Raw genomic sequence first — 26,703 nt, 5'->3', positions numbered from 1 at the left:
CACAGTGTCAGTGGATGTTTGTAGTCACTCTCAGAGGAGAGCACCTGGGAACGGGGACACATCTGAATTTCTGCTTCTTCCCTTGTTGAACTTGTGTCAGGAGACGTGAGCTGGATTTTGCCCCAGAACAGACAGTCCTTTTCTGATCCCCTCTCTTCACTGAGTCCAGAAACAGCAGGGTGTCTTATGGCTTTATTCATCTTGGTGGGAACATGTTGTCCTTGTGTCCTTTACCACTACCTCTAGTTTCTGGGTGTGCACGTGCCCTGGGGGCATGGCCTATGTTTCCCTGCTTCTCAGCACACAAGACCACAGAGGCTCTCTGTTTAGAGGTCTGAGGTGTCAGAGATGAAAGGTTCAGATGAAATTCTCACACCTGTCCTGGTTCAACAGATTCTTTATTCTTCAGACAAGCCTTGGAGGCAGGACATAAATAAGTCTGCTCTTTGGGACTTGCTGGATCCCTTCCCATCCTCACTCATTCCTTTTAACTACTTCCCCAACTTCCCTTCCTCGTTTCTTTTTGTAGTGTTCTCCCTGGTTGCATCCATACTTCAGGTGGGACTCTAATTTATTCATTTGATCATCAAATATTTAGCGAGTTCCTTCTGTATATTGGGCGCTGTGCTAGGCTTAACTGATGGCCTCCAGTAACATTTGACAGTGGCCTTTTGACTTGAATGCTTCAGGGACGCCTTGCAAAGGCATCCAACTGCAGGGCGGTGAAGGAAGCTCGGGCCTCAGGAGAGGAGCTGCTGGGATGGGCTGTGGGCTGACAGTGGGAAGATCTGAGCTCTTAGATAAACAGGCCTGAGTCAATGTTACCCTAGGGCAGCAGCAACAATGGACAGCATTGCTGTTCAGTGGCACCAAATCCATTCCCATATACCTGTGAGCTCATTTGGTTAGTCATTTTAAAGATTCTACGACGTTTTTCTCTTAGCTCTCCAGATTTAGAAGTGTATTCTACAAAAGATCCTTGTCATTGCTCCAGGTGATCTTACTCTGAGAGTGGAAACCATCCAGGGACTGCCTTGTAAAAGTTGTTTCTTGAACAGTTCTTCGTGCTATGATCCCATGACTGTGTGTGAGGAGGTGGCTGGGTTAGCTACAGACCATAGCATATAGTCTGCCATTAGGCAGATAGATTCTCGCATATAAGACCACACGGAACATCTACACGTCCCCAGAGAGACACAGCCAGAGGGCCAGAAGTCCTAGTACAGGCAGAGGTCCTGCCTTCCTGGCTGAAAGTTGTCCCTCCATGATCTAGAGCTGGCCTTCTCTCTTCTGCCACTTCAACCACAGTTGGAACTCTGAGCATGTTATCCTTTTCTGCTTAAAGACATTCCATTTCATGTGTAATTAAATATGTGGTATTGAATTAATGTTTTCTTCCAAGCCTTTTTGGCAGCCTGAGACCTTAGGGTCTGGTTAGTGCAAAGAGAACACATGCTTCTCAGAGATATTCCCTTCTGCCCCCTGTTCCCTTGTCCCCTCTCTCCTGTTAAGAATCTTCCTGGTCCTTCAAGTGCTCAGCTGCCCTCAGGCCTGGACCATCCGTTGCTTCTTAGTGGAGTCCTGAATTCGGGACTTTCACTGTAGTCTTCTGAAGACCTGAGCTCAGGTGGTAGGCACAGAGCTGGCAGAGACAGGATCCCTGTGCCTTTATGGATGTCACTGCTCTTTTCTCTGTAGGGATGCAAACTCAGATCCCAGGGCTTCTCTCTGCAGAGGTGAGGGGACCTGCCGTGGCTGAAGAACGGCAACTGTCTGCTTACACATATTCTCCCCTCTTTTCCCCATGGCTCTGTTATCTATGGTTTCAGTTATACATAGTCAACTGCAGTCTAAAAGTATGAATATTTGTCCTGACTCTCTTAATATACTGCACTGGCTAACTCTTATCACTGTGTGCTGTTGTAAATATTATATCATTGGTGGTTGTCATCCTCTTGTCTTGTCTAGTTAATAGATTAGACTTTACCACAGCTGTTGTATATACAGGGAAAAGCCAGTTCCGTGTTTCCACAGGGCCTCTTGTAATTTATCCTTTGTGGACAGGGGGCACTACTGTACCAGATTTTTGCAGTTTGACAGACCACCTCTGATAGCTGAGGGGTCTTGGGCAAGCCTCAGCTCCCTCTTCTGGAGTACCAGAAGAGCAACAGGCTGTGTTTCACTTTAGAGCCTTTTTAAGATGAATGAGAAGGTAGAAACAAATGCTTACATAGTCTAGCTTGGATAGGTGCTCAGTCAATGGAAGCTGTTTTTATTATTAATAAGGGAATAAGGGACACCACAAAGAAAGAGGCAAGCACAGAGTAGGGTAGCGTCCGTGAGAGAACTATTCAAGAGTCTTTGGCAATGATGCCAGGAGCCAGTTGGGAACTGAGCATTAAAAGGGACCAACCTTTGGGGCTGCACTGGGGCTGGAAGCTGTTTCTGAGCCCCTTATGCTCCAGGCTTTAGGGGTAGATTGTGAATATGTTTCTGAGAATAATAACAAACTTCAACTAAGGTCCTCCGCATGTGAATTAAGGTGCATGCTCGTTCAGGGGCCCTGAGTTTTCAGCTCCACACACAGTGGTCAGAAGCACCATAATTCAGAGCCCCCCTATCCTGGGGATCTGGTGTATTTCTGTGGACACATACCCATCTTGAGGAACAGGCTGTCTCTGCTTTCTGATGTCTTAATTTCATTGTCTGGCCAACCTCCTCCCACAAACTATTTTTGGCTCCGATGAAGAGGAGGCTAAGTGTTGTGGTAGCAGGCTGAGGCAGACTGGCGGTGACTCCGAGTCAATGCCTGCCCACTTCTGAGCAACCTCAGGCCATTTTATTTCCAGAGACAATTATCATCTCTCTGTCCTTCCATTTCTTTCCAAGCCTCTGTTTTGTTTGCACGTGGGCTAAGCTTTTAGAATGCAGAGCTAACAGAAAGAGACAGAACCGCACGTGTTAAATGTCAAGTGCAGTTCATATGCTTTCCACTTACTCTACTATCTAAAGAAACTTTTTATATGTGTCTGCATATGTGCATACACATGGAGGCTGGAAGTCAACATTAGTGCCATTCTCCAGGTGCCACCCACCTTTGGAGGTGGAGTTTCTAGTCCACCTGGAACTCTCTGGGTAGGCTAGGCAGGCTGGAGAGCCATCCCCAGGAGTTCACCAGCCTGGCCTCCCCAGCACTGGAGTACAAGTACACATTGCCACAGCCAGCTTTCTTCAAGGAGGTTCTGGGGATGGAGCTCAGGTCTTCATGCTTGGGAGCTGAGCATTTTAATAGCTGAGCACTCTCCCCAGGCCTAATTACCTAAAATTTTGTCAGTTTTCCTAATTGTTCTGTCAGGTTGCCATCTATGTGTCCAATTTGCAGACCAGGAAGTAGAGGCTTGGAGAGAGAACACAACTAGGAAGTGGCAGGGCCGGGACTCCAGCCGAGACTCCTTTACCTGTTTGTCTGCCTGCCTGCCTGCCTGCCTGCCTGCCTGCTTGCTTGTTTTTAATCTAACATCTTTTCTCTTCAAGTAGTATGACAATATTAGTAGATTTTGGTCATTCTTCATCCCTGCGCTACAAGGCTGAGCAGTTTCTGGCTCCCCTGTCTGTGTGAATAGAGACATGACATTGATTTCAGTCTCTGTGGGTCCAGCCACATCGGGTCATGCCCAGTAAGTGGCTGTGTGAGTCACCACAGGAGATTCAGAAAAGTCTCTCTCAGTATCAGCAAGCCCCAGCCTCGGATGAGGCAGCTCAGGCAAACAGATGCAGGCCATCAGCAGTCCCGGCCTACCCACTGGCCTCTCAGGAACCTGAGTGTTTGAGGCCAAGCTTGCGGTAGATCTGGAAGACCTCCGAGCAGTGAGTCCCATACATATGGAGCAGCGACCCGGGTCCCACTGTAGATGAAGGATTCTGGAAGCAGCAACGGGAACGCAGGCTCCACGTTTGTGTCAGATAAATCATTTGTCCTGTGGGAACCAGAGGCTCTACAGGTGGCTTCTTCCGGTGGAATCCCATGAGGGGCTCTCCGGTGTAGAGGAGTTTGAGATGAACCTTGGCGGGAGGTTCTTGTGACATTTTCCATTTCCTGAGAACCCCCCTACTCTTCCTTGATGGAAGTAGGACGTTTCCCCACTGCCCCACCTACACATTTCCCTTTTCTCCTCCTTTCCTTCCAGCACCTCAAAGCCTGAGCTTCCTGGCCAGATGCTGCCGGTCCAGTCAGCCATGCGTTAAGGAGTCTTGTTGATGCTCTCTTCTCTTAGGAGACGCCCGCCATCATCTTGTGGCGTGTGGGTCAGATGGCTTCCCCAGCGGCTGCTCTGAGCAGCAATGGTGGGAACTAAAACTCAGCAGAGAAGCGGCCCAAGTGGACAGGTGGACACCACAAATAAAACAGTTCCTTCCAAGCCACTTCACCCAGGGTCCCTCAGTTCTATGCTCTCCCCCGTATATTCACTCCCCAGAGCTCGGTGGGATCTGAATGGCCTCTGTGGAGAGGCTCCTGCATCTGCCATTGGGATAGTGATGTAGAGGAGTCCTAGGATGAGCAGGGTGGCAGTGCCTCTCAGGCCCTCATGAGAATGAATGCTGCACACCTCACAGGACTGGCCATGGGCACACTCCCTTTGCTTCACTTCTCTGCTGGAGAGTTCAGAGAAAGAAGCAGCTGAAATCACGTTTTGGAGTCTAGCCTTCTTGGAACATGGAAGTGTCCACATGGAAGGGATTTATGCCATTCGCTTGGCTTCTATTCAGCGTTTCTCTGCCAAAGTTCCCCGTTCACCTTGCAGGGCTTCTTGTCCCCGCAGTTGGGAATTTATTTGTTTCTGTAGGAGGATTTTGGGTGGGACGAGATCTGCTTTTATTTCTGACTCCTTCTCCTCTTCCTATCTCTTTCACTCGACCAGCGATAAACACACATAATGATCTTAAACTCCCTATACTGTGAAGGAAGACAAGAGGATGAGACAATGAGACTATTCTGAGTCTCTTGGTACTTCCATGTTTCTAAAATGACTCATTTGCATGTTTGGGCAACACATTTTGGCCCATGGTCAGCTCTAGCCTGCCGTTCCCCTGTTCCTGTGCAGAGTAGGAGAGTGATTTTCTCACAATGTGCTCACCTGCCCCCTGCGTGGTTCAAAGCAGGCAGATGCCTGGCTACCAAGGCAGCAGGAAGTCTGTAAAAGATGCTAGGCTCTCAATACAGAGAAGCTTAATACGCCCTCTTGGAGCCTTTGAATCTTTCAAAGCCCTGGACCTTTGCTGCCTAGAGAGGGAGGTGGGGGAGGCGGGGCGGCGGGGGTGTGTGTGTGCCGAGGAGGACTTTCAGACATGACCCAGGCATAGCAGCTGAAAAGGGGAGTCCACCCCTTTCTAAAGCTCCTCAATTCTCGTTTTGTGCTCAGTGTTTCTGAGGGTGGGAAGTCCTGAGGAGAGCTAGCTCAGAGCTGGATTTAGGGGGGAGTGAAAATTCTCAATGTTACTTTGCTTTGTGGAGAGGTTTCTAAAACACAAGGAAGCTGGAGGGCCTTGGTCTCCAGGGCACAGGTGGGCACTTCCATCTCTTCGAACAGTTGACTCAGCCTAAGCCATGCAACGTGCAGGGAACAGTAAGAGGGGCTTAGAAGTAAATACAGGACCCATGACTTTCTCCTGGTTTTCTGGAGATGAGGTGGGAGTCACTTGTTGGTAGGTTTGGTACTTGTTGAATCCAGCCCTGTAGAAGCAGCTACGTTCTCAGCTAGCTAACTCAGTGCTACACAGAACATATCATGTCCCAGTGGTCCTCAGAGTGTGGCTCCTGGATCAGCAATGCCAACATCACCTGGGAACTTAGAGATGCCTGTCCTTAAGACTCAAGTGGAGAGTGTGATATGACTTTCTCAGGTACTATGGTGCCTCACATTTGACCATGTCCCCTGGAGGGGGAGACCTGGTGGCACTCAGAGGAAGGACAGCAGGTAGCCAAGAAGAGACTTGATACCCTATGAGAATATATAGGGGGAGGTGATCCCCCTCAGGAACAGTCATAGGGGAGGGGAATAATGAGAAAATGCGGGCGGGGGAGGAATGGGAGGATACAAGGGATGGGATAAACATTGAGATGTAACAAGAATAAATTAAAAAAAAAAAAGACTCAAGATGGACATGCAGGGTAGTAATCTCTGGGCTAGGTACCTGGCGATCTGCTTTTAATAGATCCTCTGGGTGCTTGTGAAGGTACTGTTCATTGGTAAGTCAGAAAGAAGGTGGGATTGGGGTCTGAGAGCAGATCCCACTTTTGCTCAAGTGACTGGCTTCTCTGGCATGTCTTCACATTCTAGATTTCATGCTGATCTCAGCACCTGGGGGAGACTTGACTTGGCTTTCATTTCACCTTCTTTTAAAATAGTACCAGTCATGATGAAAATGATATTTTACTATATTTACAATTTGGAATAAGTTTATTGTAGTACTTTCCTGGGGAGAGATGGACCAACAGATACTGATAACATATCAAGGCCAGCTTGGCAAACTAATGAATGTTAGAGTTACAGGAATATGCATGCCTCAAAACCAGCTGTTTCACCAAAAATTCCTAACTTAGCATGAGTCAAAAGCTATATTAGTGGAGGTCCTTCTCAGGATACTGCATGCTCTACATCTTAGCACCTTCCAAGACCATGCTCATCTGGAAGGATTGCATGTAAAAAGCGTGAGAACATGCAGGAGAGAATGGCTGAACTCTCAGGTGAGAATCTGATGATGTTTCAACCCCTTCTACAAGGACATAGTAATAAGGCTTCTCTCTCTCTCTCTCTCTCTCTCTCTCTCTCTCTCTCTCTCTCTCTCTCTCTCTCTCTGTATGTGCAGTGTGTGGTGTATGTATGTGTGGGTGTGTGCATACATGTGCACATATGAGTGTGTATGTAGGAGGCATGTTCATGCCACAGTGTATGTACGTATAGAGGTCAGAGGACATCCTCTGTGTTGGTCCTTGCCTCCCACTTTCTTTGAGGCCGGCCTCTTGTTTTGCTACTGTATACACCCACGGGCTTTCAGGTATTCTTTCCCTGCCTCCAGTCTCCTCATAGGAACTAGAGGATTACATAAATAGCTCCTGGGCCTGGCCTGGCCTGGGGATCCAAACTGAGGTCCTTCCGCTTGCACAGCAGGTGCTTGATATATTGAGGCAGCTCCCCAGCCCAATAGGCTGATGTGAGTCACCGGCACTGTGATTTCAGCATCACAATAGCCATGTGGTTCACAGAAGACAGAATTCCATGATACAGATGTTTATAGATTTGTACATCCACCTGTGATTTATGCCCATTTTATAGATGGGGAATCTGAGACCTGACTTGACACTGCAGAGCTGTCTTACCAGACTACATCTTCACTCCCTGGCTTTTCTAGGTCACTCACCTTGCAGGAACCTGTGTGCTGTCACTAGCCAGCTAGGACTGACTAGGCAGTCATGATCAGACGACTTCCTACTTTCTCCCAGTGATTCGTTTTAGCCTTACTTCTCAAGGCCAAAAATATACAATTCTTCAGAGGCTACAAGAGAGAGAGACAGGGATGCAGAGCAAGGAAGGGCTTTGAATAGCTGAGCTATCTCTCCAGCCGAGGAAACCATTTTTTAATCCATAAGTTATGAAGACTGCCTGCAAGGAAGAAGGAAATGGAGGGAGGAGGCAGGTCACCCTAGACCCTGTGGGGTATTGAACTATGATAGGAAAAAGCAGTGCCCAAATCTACTGACTTTCGAGCCAGGCCCCTCTGTCACTGTCACATGGCTCTTCAACTGTGGGAAAAGTCTACCACGGTTCTTTCACCTTTAGCTTTCACTGTGCGACAAGGTCATTTGAGAAGATCTTCTCTGCCAGCTTGGCCACATGCTTCATAATGTTGATACAGGTATTTAATGGGCTTTTGCCTATTGAACGATTCATGTGAAGGTCGGTGAGTAATCCCCACCTCACTCCTTTCATCACCAGCCCCCTGCTTGTCCAATTCCTCGGTAGCATTCTTTCCAAAGAGATGGGAGGGCTGAGGTCACAGCTTTGCTCTCCCCTGGCAGACACACTTTAATTAGGTTGCTAAATTAGCAGAGGTACTGGCAGCTCTTCCCTTTGCACGGACCCCAGTTCTGAGGCTGTCTTTGAACTTGCTGTTTGTGATCTCATTGGTTTCCTTTCTCTCAGAGAAGCAGTACTGGCTGACTAGAGATTTTCCTGAAATAATTGTAGCTACCCATAAGTGTTTTCTGTTCTGAACAGGGTAGGTTTTGTGTGTGTGTGTGTGTGTGTGTGTGTGTGTGTGTGTGTGTGTGTGTGTGTCTACATGTTTGTGTCTGGGTATTTGTGCATATGTGTGTGCATGTGTATGTATGTGTGCATATGTATATATGTATACATGCATATGTATATATATGTGTATACATATATGTGTATGCATGTTTGTGTATATGCATATGTGTATGTACTTGTGTGGATATGTGTGTATGTGTGTGTTTATATGTGCATGTGCTTGTATTGTATGAATGTATGTTTGTATGGTTTTGTATGTGTTTATTGAGTGCATGTCTCTGAGTTCCTCTCAGGCACTGAGCCAACCTCTTAACTGGATTATCTCATTTCATCACAGGGCTTCAGTGAGGAAGGTATTATTGAGAACCCTATTTTTAAAATGAGAAAATTGAGTCTCTGGGATTAAATAACTCTCCCATACTGAAAAAACAAAAACAAAAACAAAATTGGCAGGATTGTCATGGAGTTCTCCCATCCATGCAGCACCACAGGACATGCCTGTGTTCAGTGGCATCACTGACTTGTGTACTGTCCTGACTACAAGCTACTATCAGCCCCGGTCTTCATTCAAGGAATCCGAGGTGGACAGCGGTCAGCAGCTAGTCTGGCACAGAGCTGAAATTTAATACCGTGTCAGACTTAACCCATAAAGCCACGACAATCTCTGTGCCCAAACTGGGATATTGACGACATTTGGCCCTTCCCATTGTGGACTCAGAAGTATCTTGGAATACTGCCGTCCCGATGGATGACTGACTCTAACTTCCTGTCCCCTTTGTGATACTTCTACAGATGTCCAGCACATCAAGAGGAGAGACATCGTGTTGAAGAGAGAACTGGGTGAGGGGGCCTTTGGAAAGGTCTTCCTGGCTGAGTGCTACAATTTAAGTCCCACCAAAGACAAGATGCTTGTGGCAGTGAAGGTAAACCCTAGGGCACATGGGCAACTGAATAGGGCTGGTAATGGTCCAGTAAGGTGGAGGGCCATTGAGAAGGAGGTGTTAAACTGGTCTCAGATTCATTCCATCAAGGGCCCTTTTCCTAGAGTCAATGAAGTTTCCATTCGATAAAATGAGACTTTGGTTTTAGAGGTCAAGAACTGCAATATGTAAGGAGGCTACGCCTGGTGACAACCCCTGCCTGTGAGAGGCTCAGACTGTAAGGGAGCTTTAGGTCACTCTCTTTCAATGACTTGTGGATAGGGAGTCTCAGGGGCAGACCTGGATAAAAGGGGGCAGTCTGATGAGTCAGGGGAGCCCCATCTCAAAGGTACTAGACATCATAAGGAATAGAGGAAGATAGGGTTGATGTGATCACACAATTAGCACCTGGAACTGGTGAGGTTGGGATAAATTTCAAAATTCCTGCTATGTCCCCTGAGTTTAGATCTCAGGAGTACATTCAGAGGGTAACTGCAGTCACAGGAGGGCCTCTAACCACAGGACTGTGGACCAGCGAGGCTCCAGGCAGGTTTGCTGCTGCAGATGGGATGCTGGGGCAGTGCGGAAGAAGCTTTGTTCCCATCGGTTTCCCTCCTGCAGCATGCTTCAGCAGAAGGCCTTGTCTCTGTGCACCAGTTCTCGACATGTCTCGGTGTGTTCACAGAACAAGCGTCAGGTGGATCCACTGAGGCCTAGAACCAAAATATAAAGTCAGGAGAATGGAATGGCCTCCTCCTTTCATTGACATGTTCACAGAAAAAAAAAAAAAAGTCAGGTAGATTCACAAACCATAGAATGAAGAGAACAACGGAGAAGCCTCCTTACATGTGCCAGAATGTTCTGGGGTCTTCATGGAGTTTGCATGATATTCTGGAATGTCAAATGGTCTTGGAGATGGGGATGGGAACCACGATCACTGACGTCACTCATTAGGACCTGAGAACCATCCTGTCCTTAGTCCTGAGTGGTCTGAAGGAAACTCCATCATCAGTTTATGTAGCTTTGCCTTTTGTTCTCTGTCTCCACAGTCATGAATAGCTATATGTAGGCCGTCTCTGCCCATTGAGGATGAACCATTTTCACAGACGCAGACACTGTAGGTCAGGGTACCGCATAGCATAGCATCAGAATGAGAGCTTGGGCACAAATCCTAAATCCTTCACTGATCGGCTGCATAACCTTGGGAGGAACTGAAGTGGGCTTTAGTTTTCCACACTGAAGGATGTTGGTGACTAAGTAAATGCTAAAAAAAAAAAAAAAAAAAAAAAAGAGCAGTAGTTGTTTTTAATCTGTCTTTATTCCTGATGTTGATAACCCTGATATCCTTAGGCATATTATACATGATCCTCTAAGCTTTTATTAGCTATAAACTTACCATTTTTTTTTCTCTAAAGGACCAAGGAGTATATCTAAATATTTGACAGCTATGTGCTGCTGCATCTCGCAAACTGCCCGTGCAGTGGGAAAGCAGCACAGACATCGCACAAACCAGGCATGAGCAGCTTCCTCCAAAATACTCACAAAAACAGCCATAGATAACTGATCTCTGTTTTGAAAATTAGTACCTAGAATTTGTTCCACAAAAGGCTAATAATTATTGTTACTGTACATTCTTGGAATGAACTTGAGTGTCTTGGGCCAGGTTTGTGGAAAGGTTTCTAATTTTATCCTTAAGTTTAGTATCTCCTCTTTTCTGTCATGTTGAGTGGGATGACTCTTATCTACTGTCCTAGTGTCTGCCTGGGAAGTGTCAGAGAAACCAGTTTGGGAATTTTCAGCAGGAGATAAAACAGTGACTGAGAACCATGGGTCAGGTCTGTGGGAAGTCTGGCACAGAGAGGCACTTGCCAGAATGTGTGAGGCAGAAAAAATGTGTTTCTGGTTGCATCCTTTCCAAAGGATCTCCTTCTCTCCATGGGGTCTGGGAAACTCATGAGATGAGTGCTCTGGAATTTGACACCATTTGTCAAGCCATGGAGCTGCCTAGCCCTGCTTGCAGCCCTCGAGAGAGTTCTATCTTCTCCAAGACCACCCAGGAATGGGAGTGCCCTGCAATCTGTCCTTTCTGGAGTCTCCTCTTTTTACAACCCTTTCTCTTGACTCTACTCTCAGGTTGATGCTGGTTAATTCTGTACTTCTGGAGGATACCAGCAAGCATAACCCAAGATTAGGTAACCTTGAAATTGGGTGTGGGTTTTCAATCTGTTGGTGAGTATTTTTTTGCCCAGCAGTTGCTATGATAGGAACAAAGGTGTGGCAAGCACAGCCTGTTTTGGTTTTTTTTTAAGGTGCTTGCAGCCTGCTGGGGGGGGGGGGCAAGACAAACACCTGCAAAACAAATGGAAGACAGGACAATACCGAGAATGATTTGTGTATAAACAAGACACTAAACTCCAGATGCTCCTACACATGCAGTGGAACAACTTCTCAATGCCCGTCATAAATTGAAGATATCTTGAGACAGTGCCAGTTCTGGTAGCACAGGGCTGTAATCCCAGTACTCAAGAGGCAGATTCAGGAGGATCAGGAGTTTGGTGTTAGCCTGGGCTACATAACTGAGATTCTGTATGGAATAGATAGATAAATTCATAGGTGATAAATAGATAAACAGATAGTTAGATATACACACCCACACACACACACACACCCACACCCACACACACATACACACACACACACACACACACACACACACACACACAGAGAGAGAGAGAGAGAGAGAGAGAGAGAGAGAGAGAGAGAGAGAGAGAGAGAATAGATAGATGATAGATAAATTGTTCATCATCTCCTACCTATGCAGTACGCAATGAACAAGGACTGTCTCCTTGGTTATCTCATAGTTAACATGGAGCTATGGCTCCCTGCTGCCACCTTCTATATTAAGAGAGAATTGGATCACATTTTAGTAGCCTCAAGAAAGGTCAAAATTCTAAGGTCTAAATGTGTTTTCTTCTGACCATCAGATGTCAAGGATTATATGGAGCACAACTCATAGTTTAAAATTAGTGATATCACCTTATATAGTCATTTAATAACCAATCAAGTGACACAGCATTGGGGCTAAAAAATCTTGTTCAAGAAACTCTATATCTCTCTCTCTCTATTATATCTCTCTCTCTCTCTTCTATCTATCTCTATTCTCCCTCCCTCCCTCCTCTCTCTCTCTCTCTCTCTCTCTCTCTCTCCTCTCTCTCTCTCTGTCTCTCTCTCTGTCTCTCTCCCCCTTCTAGCTTTCCTCTCTCTGTCATTCTGTGTTCTGTCCTGAGCAACTCTCAATGCTCTTCCAGTACACAGGACAATTCCTATGCTTTACTTTGTTTGAATTTTTCTGTTTGTGGAGTATTTTTTTTTTTTTAACTTTAGTGACCATGTGATTTATTTTCAAGGCACCAAATTGGTTTCTAACTTTTGTTATTTTAGCCTTCTGTCTTACTTACCCTTGTTTTTATTGTCTATATTGGTGGTTTGTCTTTTTCTTTTTTCCCTTTTGAGATGGCTCCCACTGTGTAGCCCTGGCCGACCTGGAGCTTTCTGTGTAGCCCAGCCTGATTTCAGACTTACAGTTATCCTCCTGCCTCTGTCTCCCAGTGCTAGGATTATAGGCATATGTTACCATGCCTGACGTACATCTATGTTGATCATACACTTTATTTATTAGTGTGCACAGTACCGGAATGTGTGGGGGACAGAGGAATATTTTTTTAGTAGTTGACTCTCTTCTTCTACCACATAAGTCCAGGAGACTCAACCCATATCTTCTGGCTTGTTGACAAGTACCTTTTCCCTCTGTGCTATCTTGCTGGCTTATATATTATTTTTATAAGAAGCAATTATTTCTTCATTTTTTTGGAGAATATCCTTATTTCAAAATAAACATGGGTCTGGTCTGCAGGAATTCATATTCTTGCTTTGACAGTTTTCACAACTTACATTTTGCATGATATTTCTTTTAATACATCTGAGCCTCAGCATTTGGATTTCTCTGGGATTGGAGGTTTGTTTTGATCTGTGTGGAATGCTCATGATTTCCAGTTATAATGATTTAAGTTGGAACAAGAAATGAAAGTGTTCATGAAACATTCTGAGGATAGAATTTCAGGGTTTTAGAGGGGTTAATATATTTTTATTTGTCATTTACAAAGTTTAGTACAGGATGTCTTAGCTTCAGCACTTTTAGCAGAATGAGATAGTTCCCCATTGGTAAGATGTTGATTTTCTTGTGTAGCGTTTATCAGCTTTTTTTTTTTTTTTTTTTTTTTTTTTTTTTTGGTCTCTGTCCAGTAGATGCCAGTTCCTACTGTGACAACCAAAAATGCCCCTGACATTGTCCAGTGCTCCTAGGACAGTCTGGAGAGAACAGTCAGTGTCAGTCAACACACCTTCAGTAGTGATATCTAAGAATTATAGGCTACTGAGAAATGCTGGGAGTGAGAGAGGCCATCTTCACCAGAGAAGAACACACCCATTGGTCGTTATAATGATCATCCCTGAAAACATACAGACAAGTAACATTATGAGAACTCAGCAGCCTGTTTGGAGGAATAAGTGCATGCATGTACAAATATATATGTGCAATAATAATAGATGAAAAAAAGAGGCCATGAATTTGAAGGAGAGTGGGGAGAGGTATATGGGAGAGTTTGGAGAGAGGAAAGGGAAAGGAGAAAGATTGTAATTAAAATATAATATTGAAAATAGAGAAAAGAAAAACCCAAAAGCCCACCAAAAGTAGTGACCTTAAAAACTATTCCAGTGTTTGTAAAATACTGTGCTAATATTTGACTATGCTGTTTAGAATTGGATTGTACTTTATTTTAGGAAAAATATGCAATCTCTTGATATTATTAAGTAGCCACAGGCCACATGGTACATTATCGGTAGAGCTAGATTTAGAGCGCCCATGGTCTCTCTGATGCTGATCCTTCCACACTAAAGAGGTTTCTTTAAATCTCAGCTTTTTACTGTTTTCTCAATTTTTCAAATGCTTTTTCTTACACTGCTAATTGTTTTTCAGCACTGACCTTTAGCAAGTCTTCCCAAAGTATTCATGCTGAGGATTATGGAAACTCATATGTAATTGTTTTTTAAATAATATTTCATTGCATCAAGTGATCACATGGTTAGCTTTAACTCTCATAAGTAAATTTGTGAGTAATCACAGTGGATTCCTGGTAAAGATCTCTTGGGGACAGAAGTATCTCTGTAGATGACCAGCACTGAAGGCTCAGGGTCCCATGACACAGGTCAATAGGCTTTGCAGAGTTGATGGCCAGTACCAGCCTATTCATAGCTCTACAGCTCTGCTGAAGGCCTTTGTGACCAAAAGAACATCAAATGAAAAGGTCCTGAGGCAGATAAAAGTGCAAGGGTACAGAAAGGTCAGTGAGATAGAAGCACAATAAATGAGGGGGGGCATGGAGTTGGGTAGAGGAACTAGAGGGGGATGGGCATAGCTAACATCTTGAGCCCATGAATATTAAGAAGTTGAGATTTCACTCTGATGACAAAGGGAAACCAGTGGCACATGAGAAAGGGGCATCTGTTCATGTAGCAGCTCTGTATCTCTCTCTCCCCTGTAAATCTGTACATCTCACCAAGGGGAAATGACAGCAGGTGTTGAGGGACTAAAATAAAAATGATTTTAACAATTAACATAGATTGGTTGTATGTGAATGCATGGTTGAGCACTCAGAAGTGTGCATCTTCCTCTGTGCATGATAAAAATGAGTTGTGAGATGTTAATGAAATCCCAAAGAGAACGTTTCTTGAAATATCTTCTCCCTACCAGAGAAAAGGCAAATGGGAGGCAGCAGTTGGCCAGAATGAAGACAATAAATGTCTGGGAATGGGTTGGGCAGTTGAGCACGTTTGTTGCAGCCTCGCCCTGTTATGGTAAACAGCCCAGCTGAAACCCTTGCCCAGGGCTAAGCTTCTCACAGGAGCTGGTGCATGTGGAGGATGAGACCACAAGGGGCCCAGTCAGAAATGTCTCCAGCTTCACACTGCATGGCAAGACCCTCTTTCCTGTGCCAACAGTTGGTGGCTATGATAAGCATGAACTCCATCCCATGCCACTTAGCGGTGACCCATTTTGCAGTTGCCCAGCAACCAAGGAGGTATTAGATATAGAATCCCATGAGTGGGGCCAGAGAACCTTTGGCCCAGTTTCCCTCCCCATTATTCTCCTGTCATCTCTGTCCCAGTTGCATTAGTCCCTGGGGACTGTGTGGCCACTGATAGCTCTGGCCCCCAGTTGCTACACCCCTCACTTTGACAGTTACATAGGAACTTCAGGTTTGACCCACCAGTTGGAAAACCCAGTGTGAAGGAAGAGGAAAGGATGTGGGAGCCCTGGAGACAGCGGCTGCATTGAGCCCCATCTCTCAAGAGGAACTCTGTCTGGCTTGCAGTCCAGGGTGCCAGCCTGAGGGACGGGCACTGGCTGCTACTGCTCAAGGGCTGAGAGCAGAAATATCCTATGGCTGCCACTGATGTCAGGGCTGTGGGAGGGAATGATTTAAAGCGGCGGGGAGAGGCCATTTGGCTGCTCCCAAATTTGATCTACTTTTGTCTCCCATAAATCCAGTGTTCACATAAATCTTCATATTTTCCCATCCCACCCATGCTGGGTGCCTCTGATTTCTTTCCCCTTGCTCGTGAAAATAAATGAGTCACACTTGGTCATTTTTATGCCCACTTCTTACTCCATGTAGCTTAGGGCTGTGGTGGGGATGTGGGTCACCTGGAAAGGTGATTGTTCCCCCATGACACTTTGGCTGGCAAGGCTTTGTTCTGGTGGCGGGTGGCCAATTCAGGTCTTCCTTTACTCCTAGGTACACCCAACCCAGGGTTGAAGTGATCATCACATCGCATTATATGTGTTGGGAGCAAGGGCTGTAGCTCAGTTGACAGGATTCTTCCCTGTCATGCACAAAGTCATGAGTTCAATCCTCAACAATGCATAAAAATTAAAACATGGTGGAGCGTGGTTGTAAATCTTAGGACTTTGGAGGTAGAAGCAGGAATAAGGGTCATTCTTAGCTACATTGCATAAAACTCTTGTCAGAGAGAGAGAGAAAGAGAGAGAGAGAGAGAGAGAGAGAGAGAGAGAGAGAGAGAGAGAGAGAGAGAGAGAGAGAGAGAGAGAGAGAGAGACAGACAGACAGACAGACAGAGAGACAGACACAGACACACATAGAGAGGCAGAGTCAGACAGAGAGACAGAAACAGAGGAGAAAGAAGGTCTGGTAAAAATCACCACTGGGCTGAGAGAGTGAATCTCACTTTATTACTGTCTTTGGCCTTTCTGCCTGGCAGTCATTACTGGATTAACTGTTCTGCTGTCAGCCCACACTCTCTCTTTCCCAAGCCATTTCTTACACTTATACATCCTTTCTTCTGCCTACTACTCTCTAGGGGACTTGTCTATTTATTAACAAGTTCCTCTATAACTCAAGTAAATTAATTCAAGTAGATAGGCTGGGTGGAAAGTATTCTGGATTCTGGATCCAACCCATTGCTTGTGGTGTAATCTTTGGCAAACTGCATACTCCTTGTGGACCTCAATTTTCTCATGTGTTAAATAGAAAGGTGTGCTAAGTAACTTGTAGTATTTTTGTCGGTAGGCCATTTAATTGAAAACCTTTTTTTTCCTAGTGAAATCTTTAAATTTTCCCCAAGAAGGGAAGGTGATGCTGGTTGTAGTTGGGGTGGGGCTTAGGTCAGGAAGTCATACTTGTTTTGATGGCCCTGGAAGCTATTGCTGCTGGAGTCTTGCATATTATGAATCTCAGCAAAGGACTGCTCAGGTCTGCTACACTTCTTATCATTTAAAATGTTTGAATATGGGCTGGTTCTCAAACAGGCTAGACCTCAGTTTCTCCAGCTACAGAAATGTGCACTGGGGACCTGAAGGGGCGGACAGTGTTTTCCTGCTACGCCTCTGTCACCCTGATGTGCAGTAGTTACGGAGATGCTGTCAAGGCTCACTCAGTACAGCCTTTGCAGGTTCATGCACTACAGTTTGGGAATCCAAACAGATTTCAAGCCACGAGACTGCCTACAAATGGAGGGAGATCTCTGGTTATGGAGGACTTGCAGCATTTACATGGCAGATCATTTTGTCTGAATCACCAGAAAAGGCCTCACATCTAGCAGAGAGAGTGCAAGTCACTTAAGTGTTGTGATGACCTGAGATCAGCATTCTGGTTTTATACTTCCTTCTTGATTATATAGTGGTCATTATTTGATGCATTTGCTTTATGACCTTAATGCAGTGATGGTGCTGGGGTTGAGGTGGTGGTGGTGGTGGGGAAATGTATGGCAACACCTGCATAGGCTTCTTCTCTGAACAGACTATCCTTCCTTTTGGACAGCCTTGCCCATCCTCAGGATGGCTGTTCCAGTTTGGTTTTTGTAACTGTGATAAACACCATGACCCAAAGCAACGCAGTCCATTGCAGTTCATCATGGAAGCTGGGGCAAGAACTTAAGGCAGGAACTCAAAGCAGAGACCATGGAGAATGCTGCTCACCAGCTTGCTCCTAAGTTAACATCAGTTATCTTTTTTTCCCCCACAGCACAAGAGCAGCTGCCCTGGAGTAGCACTACCCACAGTGGGCTAACCCCTTCTACATCAATTAATAATTAAGAAAATGCCACACAGACACATTCATAGGCCAGTCTGATGGAGGCAACTTCTCAATGACACCCCCCCCCCCTTTTCCAGGGTGTATCAAACTGACAACCAAGATTAGGTATCACAGTAGTTCCCTGCTCATTGTCTCATATACACATTAAATATGTTTATTTTCGGGGTCACACTGCCCTTCTGATGGCAAAAACCCAAACTGGGTGTTGTACACTCCTGCTGTATTCATCTTCCTGGAATTAGAAATGGCCAGGTCTGTACTTCTCTCTGGATCACACTTGGGTCTACAATCCCTATATGACAGAGTCATAGAATCTTGACAGAGTATCCCCCATTTACTCACCCCGTCATTCTGCACTGGGACTTGTGTCCCTGGTCCTGTGCGCATCTGAGGCTTCCATATGTTAACTGCCACCCCACTTTCCCCACAGCACTTCTGATGAACCTTTGGTTGGAGAACACAGTGCCTTTTACAAGACAAGGGCTCATTTTCCTCTGTGAATACAGCCTCTTTCACCATTAGACACTAGTCCTCCAAAGAATGAGGGAGCGCCATGACATTACCCAATCATACTCAGTGTGGGTCCAGAAGGATCTTATAAAAGTTTTCACCAGCTGGAAAATACAGCTCTCTGTGCTCTGAGTGTGTAGCGACTTACAAAGATAGAGCGACTGTGGTGATGCTGTTCAGTCTAGTGTATTAGAGGAACTTGTTCTGTAAAGGAAGCATTAGGAACAGGAGTCTGTCAGGTCTTCCACTCACAGCTTGTTTCCTACCATTCATACCGAGGGAGGCTCGGGGATCATAGAGGAACACAGATTAAAGTCACAGGCCAGAGCCTGGAATGTGGGACTCTCCTTTGACAGGAATCAACACGCTGAATGAAGAAGGGCTTCCGCAGTACGCTTTGCCTTCATGCTTTGAAACAGATCGTATTCATTGCGTCTCCGGACAGATGTGCTAGCAGTTTTCACTAGCTGGAGAAGATAGCTCTCTGCACCCTGGTTGCTGAAAACCGATGTTGTGTGGCTTTCAGGCCCTGAAGGATCCCACCTTGGCTGCCAGGAAGGATTTCCAGAGGGAGGCCGAGCTGCTCACTAACCTGCAGCATGAACATATCGTCAAGTTCTATGGGGTGTGTGGTGATGGCGACCCGCTCATCATGGTCTTCGAATACATGAAGCATGGAGACCTTAACAAATTCCTCAGGTAAGAAAGATGGACAGCCTACTTGTTCCTCTCCCTTAGTCCTGCTGAGCCCTTGGAGTCTTCTCTGTGGTCAGAAATCATACTTGCCACTGTGAACACAAGTCTGAGGAAGACACATCAAAAGCACCTGCCTTTCCCTTCCCTCTTCCATCATATTGCTCTCCTTCTCGCCACCCATCCCCCTTGCTCTCCTCTCCCCTTTGTTGATTCTTTCCGGCCTCATGCTCACTATATAGCTGAGAACGGCCTTAAACTTCAGATCCTCTTTGCCTCTATCTTATGTGTTCTCAGATTTCAGGTGTGCGCTGCTACGACTGGTTGCGTGGTGCTGAGGATGGAACCCAGGGTTTGCTGATACTAGGCAAGCACGCACTCACAGAGCTACATCCCAAGACCTAAAAGTTTCATCTCATGTGTTATCTCCTTAACAGAGGGACTTAAGCTATTGTAGCCATGGTGAAACACCCGTACTTTTCTTCTTGGTTCCCAGATGGACTGAGAAGAAGCATGAGGTTAAGACTCACAACCTTGATTCTAGGGCTACCTGCTCTCTTACCCCTAAGTGTCAAATATCTTAACTATCTCACTAGCCGAGCAGGATTACCCTTCTACAGCCATCCTGAAAATCCCACAGCCAGAGACTTTTTGGTGATGAACGCGAAGTTATGAAATTATAGACTTTATTACATAGTAGAGGTGAGCGACAAAGAAAGGGCATTTTGTATTCAGGTAAATTCTGCTTGTTAATCTGCAGACGTTTGAAAAGAAAAGCGGAAAGCCAGACTGGGTAGAGTCCTTAGATCTCTCCTTATGAGTTTGATTTCAAAATAACTGTCCTGGAGATCCTGAGAAAGCTCACAAGATTCTCGAAGTCTCTGGAACTTGAATTCATAGTGGAGTTGATTCCTGGAGAACTCAATCCTTAGCATAAGAGGGGGGCTTATCTTAATTATAACTGGATCAAGTTATAACTGCTTCATGGAGTTGAATAATGCCTGGATGTATCTTGCATGTAGCTAGGTAGTGAACCAATGACAGCTTTGTAAAAAAATCACTTCTATTATTATTACTTTATAAGAGCTATCGATCATCTGGCTTCCAGTCCAGATGATACATCACCTGAGGTACAGAATCTCCCTCATCTTGTGCTTCTCCCCTCTGCCCTATTTTACACCACAACACATTCTCCAGAGATACAGCTGATTCTCCAGTCCCAAGTTCAACAGGAAGGCTCAACAAAGCTCCTGCATGTCTCTTAGGATCAAGGAAAGATGAAGAAAACAAAGCAGAAGAAAGAGAAAGGGGGAGAAGCAAGAGTAAAGTCTAGGGCAAGAGAAATACAAAGTTATGAGAAAAGAAAGCACAAACCAAAAGAAGTAGTAACAGCTCTTACCACTTGTGAGCAACTACTTGATAAGAGGTCACATAGGGATGGGAGGGTTTATTTTGGCTTACAGTTTGAAGGGATGCCATTCATCACAGCAGAAGACATAGTGCTAACATGTGAGGTAACATAGTATCTGCAGTCAGGAGTACAGATAATTTGGGGCAGAAAAAGTTTGGGTTCTAAAGCATATAATACCTCCATGTGGACCAGTGACCCCCTTCTTCTAGCAAGGGTTCACTTCTCAGGGGTTTCTAATCTCCTAAAGATGTTCCATCAGTAAATCCCAAATGTTAAGACACACGAGTCTCTGGAAGCCTTGAATGTTTTGGAGCCACAACAGATACACATGCCAAGAAGGTGTCTCTTCAAAGAGTTACTCACCACTTGATTCTCCATGGCAGGATTATAAGAATAATTTAAATACTTCTGAGTCTGTCTTTGAAGTCACTTCCTGAAGACAGTGTGGGGGAGTCTAGTCAAATTAAAGGCAACAGCAGTCTCTCCAGGCATTTTGTGGCAACTTGCATCCCAGATTCCCAGGGGCTACCGACATTCTAGGATCTGTTAATCAAGGGTAAACTCTCCCAAAGCTCCATGCAAACCCTCTCTAGGAGCTGGCTTACGGGCTGCTCTCCCAAATGTTCCGTTGACTCCCCAGAATGAGTTTGCCTGCTAGCATATCTCCTGGTCGGTGGTGTTTGGGACCGGCAGGAGTATGTCCTGGTATACTAGAGTGGGACCTGGCCTCCCGACTCATCCCTGGCTAGCTGATGCAGCTGCTTTCCTAAGGAGGGAGGGGGAAGCCCACCAAAGATAATAAACAGAGTGTGCTCCTATTTAATGGAGCCTTTCAGTGGAAATTGGAGAAGCAGTAAAGCAGGCTGGGGCCTCGCAGTACACCAGGGCTTGTTGGTCCTCCACTTCATAAATAAGGGCCCTGGGTGTGGTTATGCCTCATTGGGTTTTCTGCAGGAAAGAGTGAACACTAAAAGTGACCGATCTGACAGGGCAGGGTGTTGTCATAACACAGCCAGCCTTGAATTTAGCAAGGAGGGAGTGTTGAGCTCCCAAGACCTCTGTTTTAGAGTCAAAGGGTTTCTTTACCCTGCCTTGCTTTTGCTGTTGTGGAATGGTTAAGAGTATGGAGCTAATCTCATACCACTAATAGCTGGGTTTGCAGACTGCTTGTCAACAGCACCAGTACAGGGAGCTTGTCAGGAATGCAAATTAAATGAACACTGCCTAGCCAATCAGAGATCTCGGGGGCAGGGTCATAAGATCTATTTAAAATCCTTCTTGATGCCCCCTTTGGCAGTTCTCTTTTATAATCATAGATAATAATTTGCAGATAAAACTTTGACTATCATATAGCTACTCTGAGATATCTAGGACTTTGGTGGAGCTTTCTGATCTTGGGCCTCAATTAAAAAAAAAAATCAGGATAGGAAGATTAAACGAACGTATTTAAAACTCTCAGAATAGTGCTTGGCATATAGAAATGGTTAGTGGTTACTTTATTAATTACTCTATAATAAGCACCTAGCACTAGGGAAGACCCTCGGCGGTAGGTGGATAGGGAAAGAGAAGGTTTGCGCCCTGTTACATTTTGAATATGTCTATGTCATCTTTGTGGGGATCTTGTAGTTTCACCCAGAGTTTCACTTGCTATATGGGTAGATAGAAATAGGCACAGGTAGCCTGGAAAGGGAATTTTCTTTATTTCTGCAGGATCTTCCAGAGCACTGAAAACCACAATGTCTTTGCCATTGATCTGCTGATTTCTCTCTGCTTCTTCCTTCCTCCCCTTGCAGAGCCCATGGGCCGGATGCGATGATCCTTGTGGATGGGCAGCCACGCCAGGCCAAGGGCGAGCTAGGACTCTCTCAGATGCTCCACATTGCCAGTCAGATAGCTTCAGGCATGGTGTACCTGGCCTCCCAGCACTTCGTGCACCGGGATCTAGCCACCAGAAACTGCCTGGTTGGAGCCAACTTACTGGTGAAGATTGGAGATTTTGGGATGTCCAGAGACGTCTACAGTACTGATTACTACAGGGTAAGGAGGCTTTCCCAGCTGCAGGACTCAGTTGCTGAGCTAGTGCCTTGCTTACATGTCTGTCATTGTCCATTAACCCTGTCACTATGGTGCACATGTATGCACACGCATGCTCACATATGCACTCAACAGTTATCTTTCAGCCAGTGTTGCATCTTGGCATATCAGTGTATGATTATCATGGCAGGCCATTCCTCCTTACTCTTTGACGTTAGACTGGGCTCTGTCTATACATCACAATAACTTGCACTTTACAGTCTTACTGCATCCCTGTTCATTCTTTATGCAAACAGAGTTGAGTACAGATAGCTGTATGTTCAAATGCACATCCAGACAGTCTAACTTGGTGCTATATTAATATTCAAACCCATCCCCTGATCTAGCCTCATTCAGGATATGTTTTATCCTCTGGAATTTTCTCATGATCATGAGAGGGTAATCTTGTTTCCAAAGGTAGATCTTTATGGGAAGTGGAACCCAAAGTAAACTAGAGGCGTTTAGCACGTTGTTAAACATAATCATACTGGTTTTGGGGAAACGAGGTATCTTGTCAATTTCTGGCTTTGCATAGAACATGGCCCTAGAGAAAGGCTGATTGTGAGGAAGCATTTGCATATAGTTATCCACCTCCTGTATAAAATCTTACTTTGTCCCAGAATCAGGATTTACTTTCATTTTTGGGGAATCTCCTCATCAGAGAACACTGAAGATTTTTTCATGTTACTATGGCTAGGCTCAAGGTGAATGATCATCTCTTTGCTAAGGAAGAGAAACCTAGGCACCACTTGATACCCACAGATGGTTCATGTCATTGGGGTATACCTTTTTCTGCAATAAGGAAGATTGAAGCTGCCCATACTGGCACCCACCTGAAGGGAGTGGGTGGCTGAAGCAGGTGGATCTAGAGATTAAGACCAGTCTACACAGAGAGAGGTCTCTCTGAAAAAAAAAAAAAAAAAAAAACAAGATGGAGAAAAATGTTAAAATATGGAATACTTACTTTGGGCACCTTGACTAAGGGAGAAGTTTAGATTTATGGCATAGGAGGAAGAAGGACAATATTATGAAACAGAGATCATCTTCATCTGTGACACTTGAGCAAAATGCCACAAACCATGGAGGGTCTGACCACACAATAGTATTTCACAAGTTTCCAGGGACTCAGGCAGCTTCCATGTCTGGTGAAGGCTGGCTACATAGCACATAAGTGGTCTTCTTGTTGTGTCCTCCTGTGGTAGAAGAAGCAAAGGTCCCTTTTATGAGATCCCTAATTCTAATGAAAGCTAATGTTCTAATGACATCTAAAAAATTTCACCATCAAATCGTGCTCCTCATACCATTACCTGCCATTCTCCTGCTATGAACCAAATGTTTGTTTTAGCTTGAGGACTAAGGAAATGTAAACATTCCATTCATAACAGGAGAATGGGAGCCAATTTCTAGTCCTGGTAGGAAACAAATGATCACATTGTGAACTATGATGATCCTGATGGCCTGACCTTGGTATTCCAGGAGGCTGGAGTCAGAGGCTGGCAAGAACATACTTGTTGGGTTTATTTGGATGTTCCTGGTGACTTTGTGAGGCATGATTGATCACTCAGATATGATACTGATTACTCAAAGAACTCCACTTTAGTAACAGAGCTAAGGAGAGTGGAATGTTATAAAAAATGCCTTTTATGGCTAGACAGTGTCTTATTCATGGTTCAACCAAAGAGTGGCAAGTGACATACTATTACTAACACACAAGAGGCAAAATAAACCAATTCTGGAGAAAGCAGAGTGTCCCTAGCAAAGTGACCAGCTTTAGCCACCCACCCTCTCAAGTATCCCCAGAACTAGGAGAGAAAGCATGATGCAGGGCTCCCACACACAGGTCAGGGAAGACCTGTCAAGATAACGTGCTGATAAGAACATAAGGAAGGCTTACTGGGTTTTGTTTGGATTTCCTTTTTTTGTGCAAGGAAGATAATTGAATTACATTTTGTTGGTCTCTATGGATTCTGCCAGGTTTTAGCAAACCATATCAGACCAGAATATACAAGCTGAGCTTTAAAACTGGCTTCTTAGGTTGTACTTAATATTTCTCCTTTGGCTTAAAGGTAAAAAAACATAAAAAAAAGAGCACACTCTAAGTGGCACACCTTGACTCTTGTTTTAGCAGCCGTTAACTTTACTCTTGCTCCTAGGGAAACATCAAGGGGAAAACCCATCTCATTTCTTTGGCTGTCAGGACAAATTTGAGGAAGTGAGGTCAATGGGAATTGTCCACAGTCCAGGAGTCTTAAATTCCATCTTCATGAGCTCTAAGTCAGGCAGGGAGTGGAGGCTAGATGGCTTGAAAATGTGTGTCTTTGGGGCTGGAGAGATGGCTCAGTGGTTAAAAACACTGGTTGCTCTTCCAAAGGACCTGGATTCAATTCCCAGCGCTCACATTGGAGCTCACAACTGTCTGTGACCTCAGTTCCAGAGGATGTAACACCCTCACACATAGAAGCAGGCAGAATACCAATGTATGTAAAATTTAAAAAATGAAGAGATCTTTTTTTTTTTTAATGAAAATGTATGTCTTTAGTTCTAAAGAAGTATGGAATAAAGAAGGTGAATGTTCAGCACAGCTCGTAGAGAAATCTACAGCAGCCACACTCAAAGAACACATTGGATAATCTCGCTATACTTGCTCACTCACAATGCCTTGATGTATGTTTACACCTCCTTGCTATGAATCTTAAAAAATGAAAGACAGAAATACATATGCCTAAGGTCCCAAACAATGTCCCTTGAAGTCTTATCCTCTTTGGAAGACTTCATTGTTGCTAAAGAATCTTTATGTTTGAGCTAATGTCAGCTATGTCTGCTCCCTAATTTTAGCCGTCATCAGCATCATGCGCTCAGTGTCTCTGTTAAGTTTCTTATTTTGAAAATTAGGACAAAAATATTTACTCAGCAGAGGTGTGTTTATGTTAAGCAAGTTAGTCTGTGTGAAGAGGCTGTAAGGCAATCCTTACTAGACAAACTATTATTTTTACTGTCTCCTCAGCACTCCTCACACCCAAAACAAGAACGCTCAGAAAATAGTCTCATTTCCAGATGTGATTCTTGGATCAGAAAGAGGAACTCCTGACCACTGGAAAATAAACTAGGCTCATATAGCTGCCCCCAAAGGAGTAGGGTCAAGATGATCACCTCAAGGAACATTCCTTCCAAGGTTTCAACCTCCATAGAAATAGCGGGTCATCAGCATTGCCCTTCTTCTGGCCAGTGTTTATATGTTCTTGCTTCCAAATCATAGAGCTATGTCTATGTTTGAAAGATTTATGTAAGACCTTCCTGTTCAGTATACACTGGCTAAGGCTGCAAGGAATGTGGTGATTTATCAGATAGACAGAACACCATGAAGGGATGCTCTCTGTAACCCGGGTCAAATTTGTGTTGCTCTACCATTCTTAATTACTAGGACTATGAACTTGCTGACTACTCAACTTGCTAATATAGATAAACACATATAATTTAGGCCTCTGTGTGTGTGTGTATGTATATGTGTACACTCATGCATGCACACATGTTCACAGGCATGCCTATGCCAATGTATGTGTCTGTCAGCCTTGCTTGCTCTGTGAATATTCTAGCGTGTACACAGGCAGTCAGGAAGAGAGATAAAGATGAGGTTCTTCTTATGATTTTCCCTTTTCATTTTTAATTTCTTAAAACAACGAGGTGCCATCTGGTTCATACATGAATGGTATGCAAATGATTTACAAAGGTGAACTGCCAAATTTCCTGTTACACATTTAGATTGAGAAAAAACAAACATGCCCGCATCAAAGCAGTGGTGCAGTTTCTTCTCTTCTTACAATGGGCTGGATGGCAGCCACCCTTTCCTCCTGTGACTCATAGATGTTTCCAAGAGGGCCTGTAAACGAGCTTTGACAAAGACGAATTTGCAGATACCACTTAGATCTTCAGAGAACTCAAAGAGACTGCTGATCTCTAGATCTCTAGGTCTAGAGTTAAATGACATTTCAGACATCCCAAACAAGAGCAGGTTAAGGCTGAAGAGCAGATGTATTTTCCGGTGTGTTTATCTGAGAAGGGGGCAGTTCATTGAGATCTGGAAGGGACAAGAGTGGAGAGGATAGATGCAATGGTCCAGA

At 44.8% G+C, this 26,703-nt stretch overlaps 1 protein-coding gene across 5 annotated transcripts in view; it reads left to right on the top strand.

Moving 5' to 3' along the window:
* The window catches only part of Ntrk3 (neurotrophic receptor tyrosine kinase 3), a 379,071-nt gene that overhangs the window by 301,625 nt on the left and 50,743 nt on the right, over positions 1 to 26,703 (top strand). For all 5 annotated transcript variants that reach the window (XM_051148743.1, XM_051148741.1, XM_051148747.1 and 2 more), the window contains 3 exons: positions 9,099 to 9,229; positions 18,935 to 19,107; positions 22,306 to 22,549. In XM_051148743.1, coding sequence (XP_051004700.1) covers positions 9,099 to 9,229; positions 18,935 to 19,107; positions 22,306 to 22,549 — 548 coding nt within the window. The remainder of the gene's footprint in view (positions 1 to 9,098; positions 9,230 to 18,934; positions 19,108 to 22,305; positions 22,550 to 26,703) is intronic.

This window comes from Acomys russatus, chromosome 7 (assembly GCF_903995435.1).
Source record: "Acomys russatus chromosome 7, mAcoRus1.1, whole genome shotgun sequence".
In the NCBI taxonomy this organism is placed as follows: Eukaryota; Metazoa; Chordata; class Mammalia; order Rodentia; family Muridae; genus Acomys; species Acomys russatus.
This window is presented reverse-complemented; position numbering and strand designations above follow the sequence as displayed.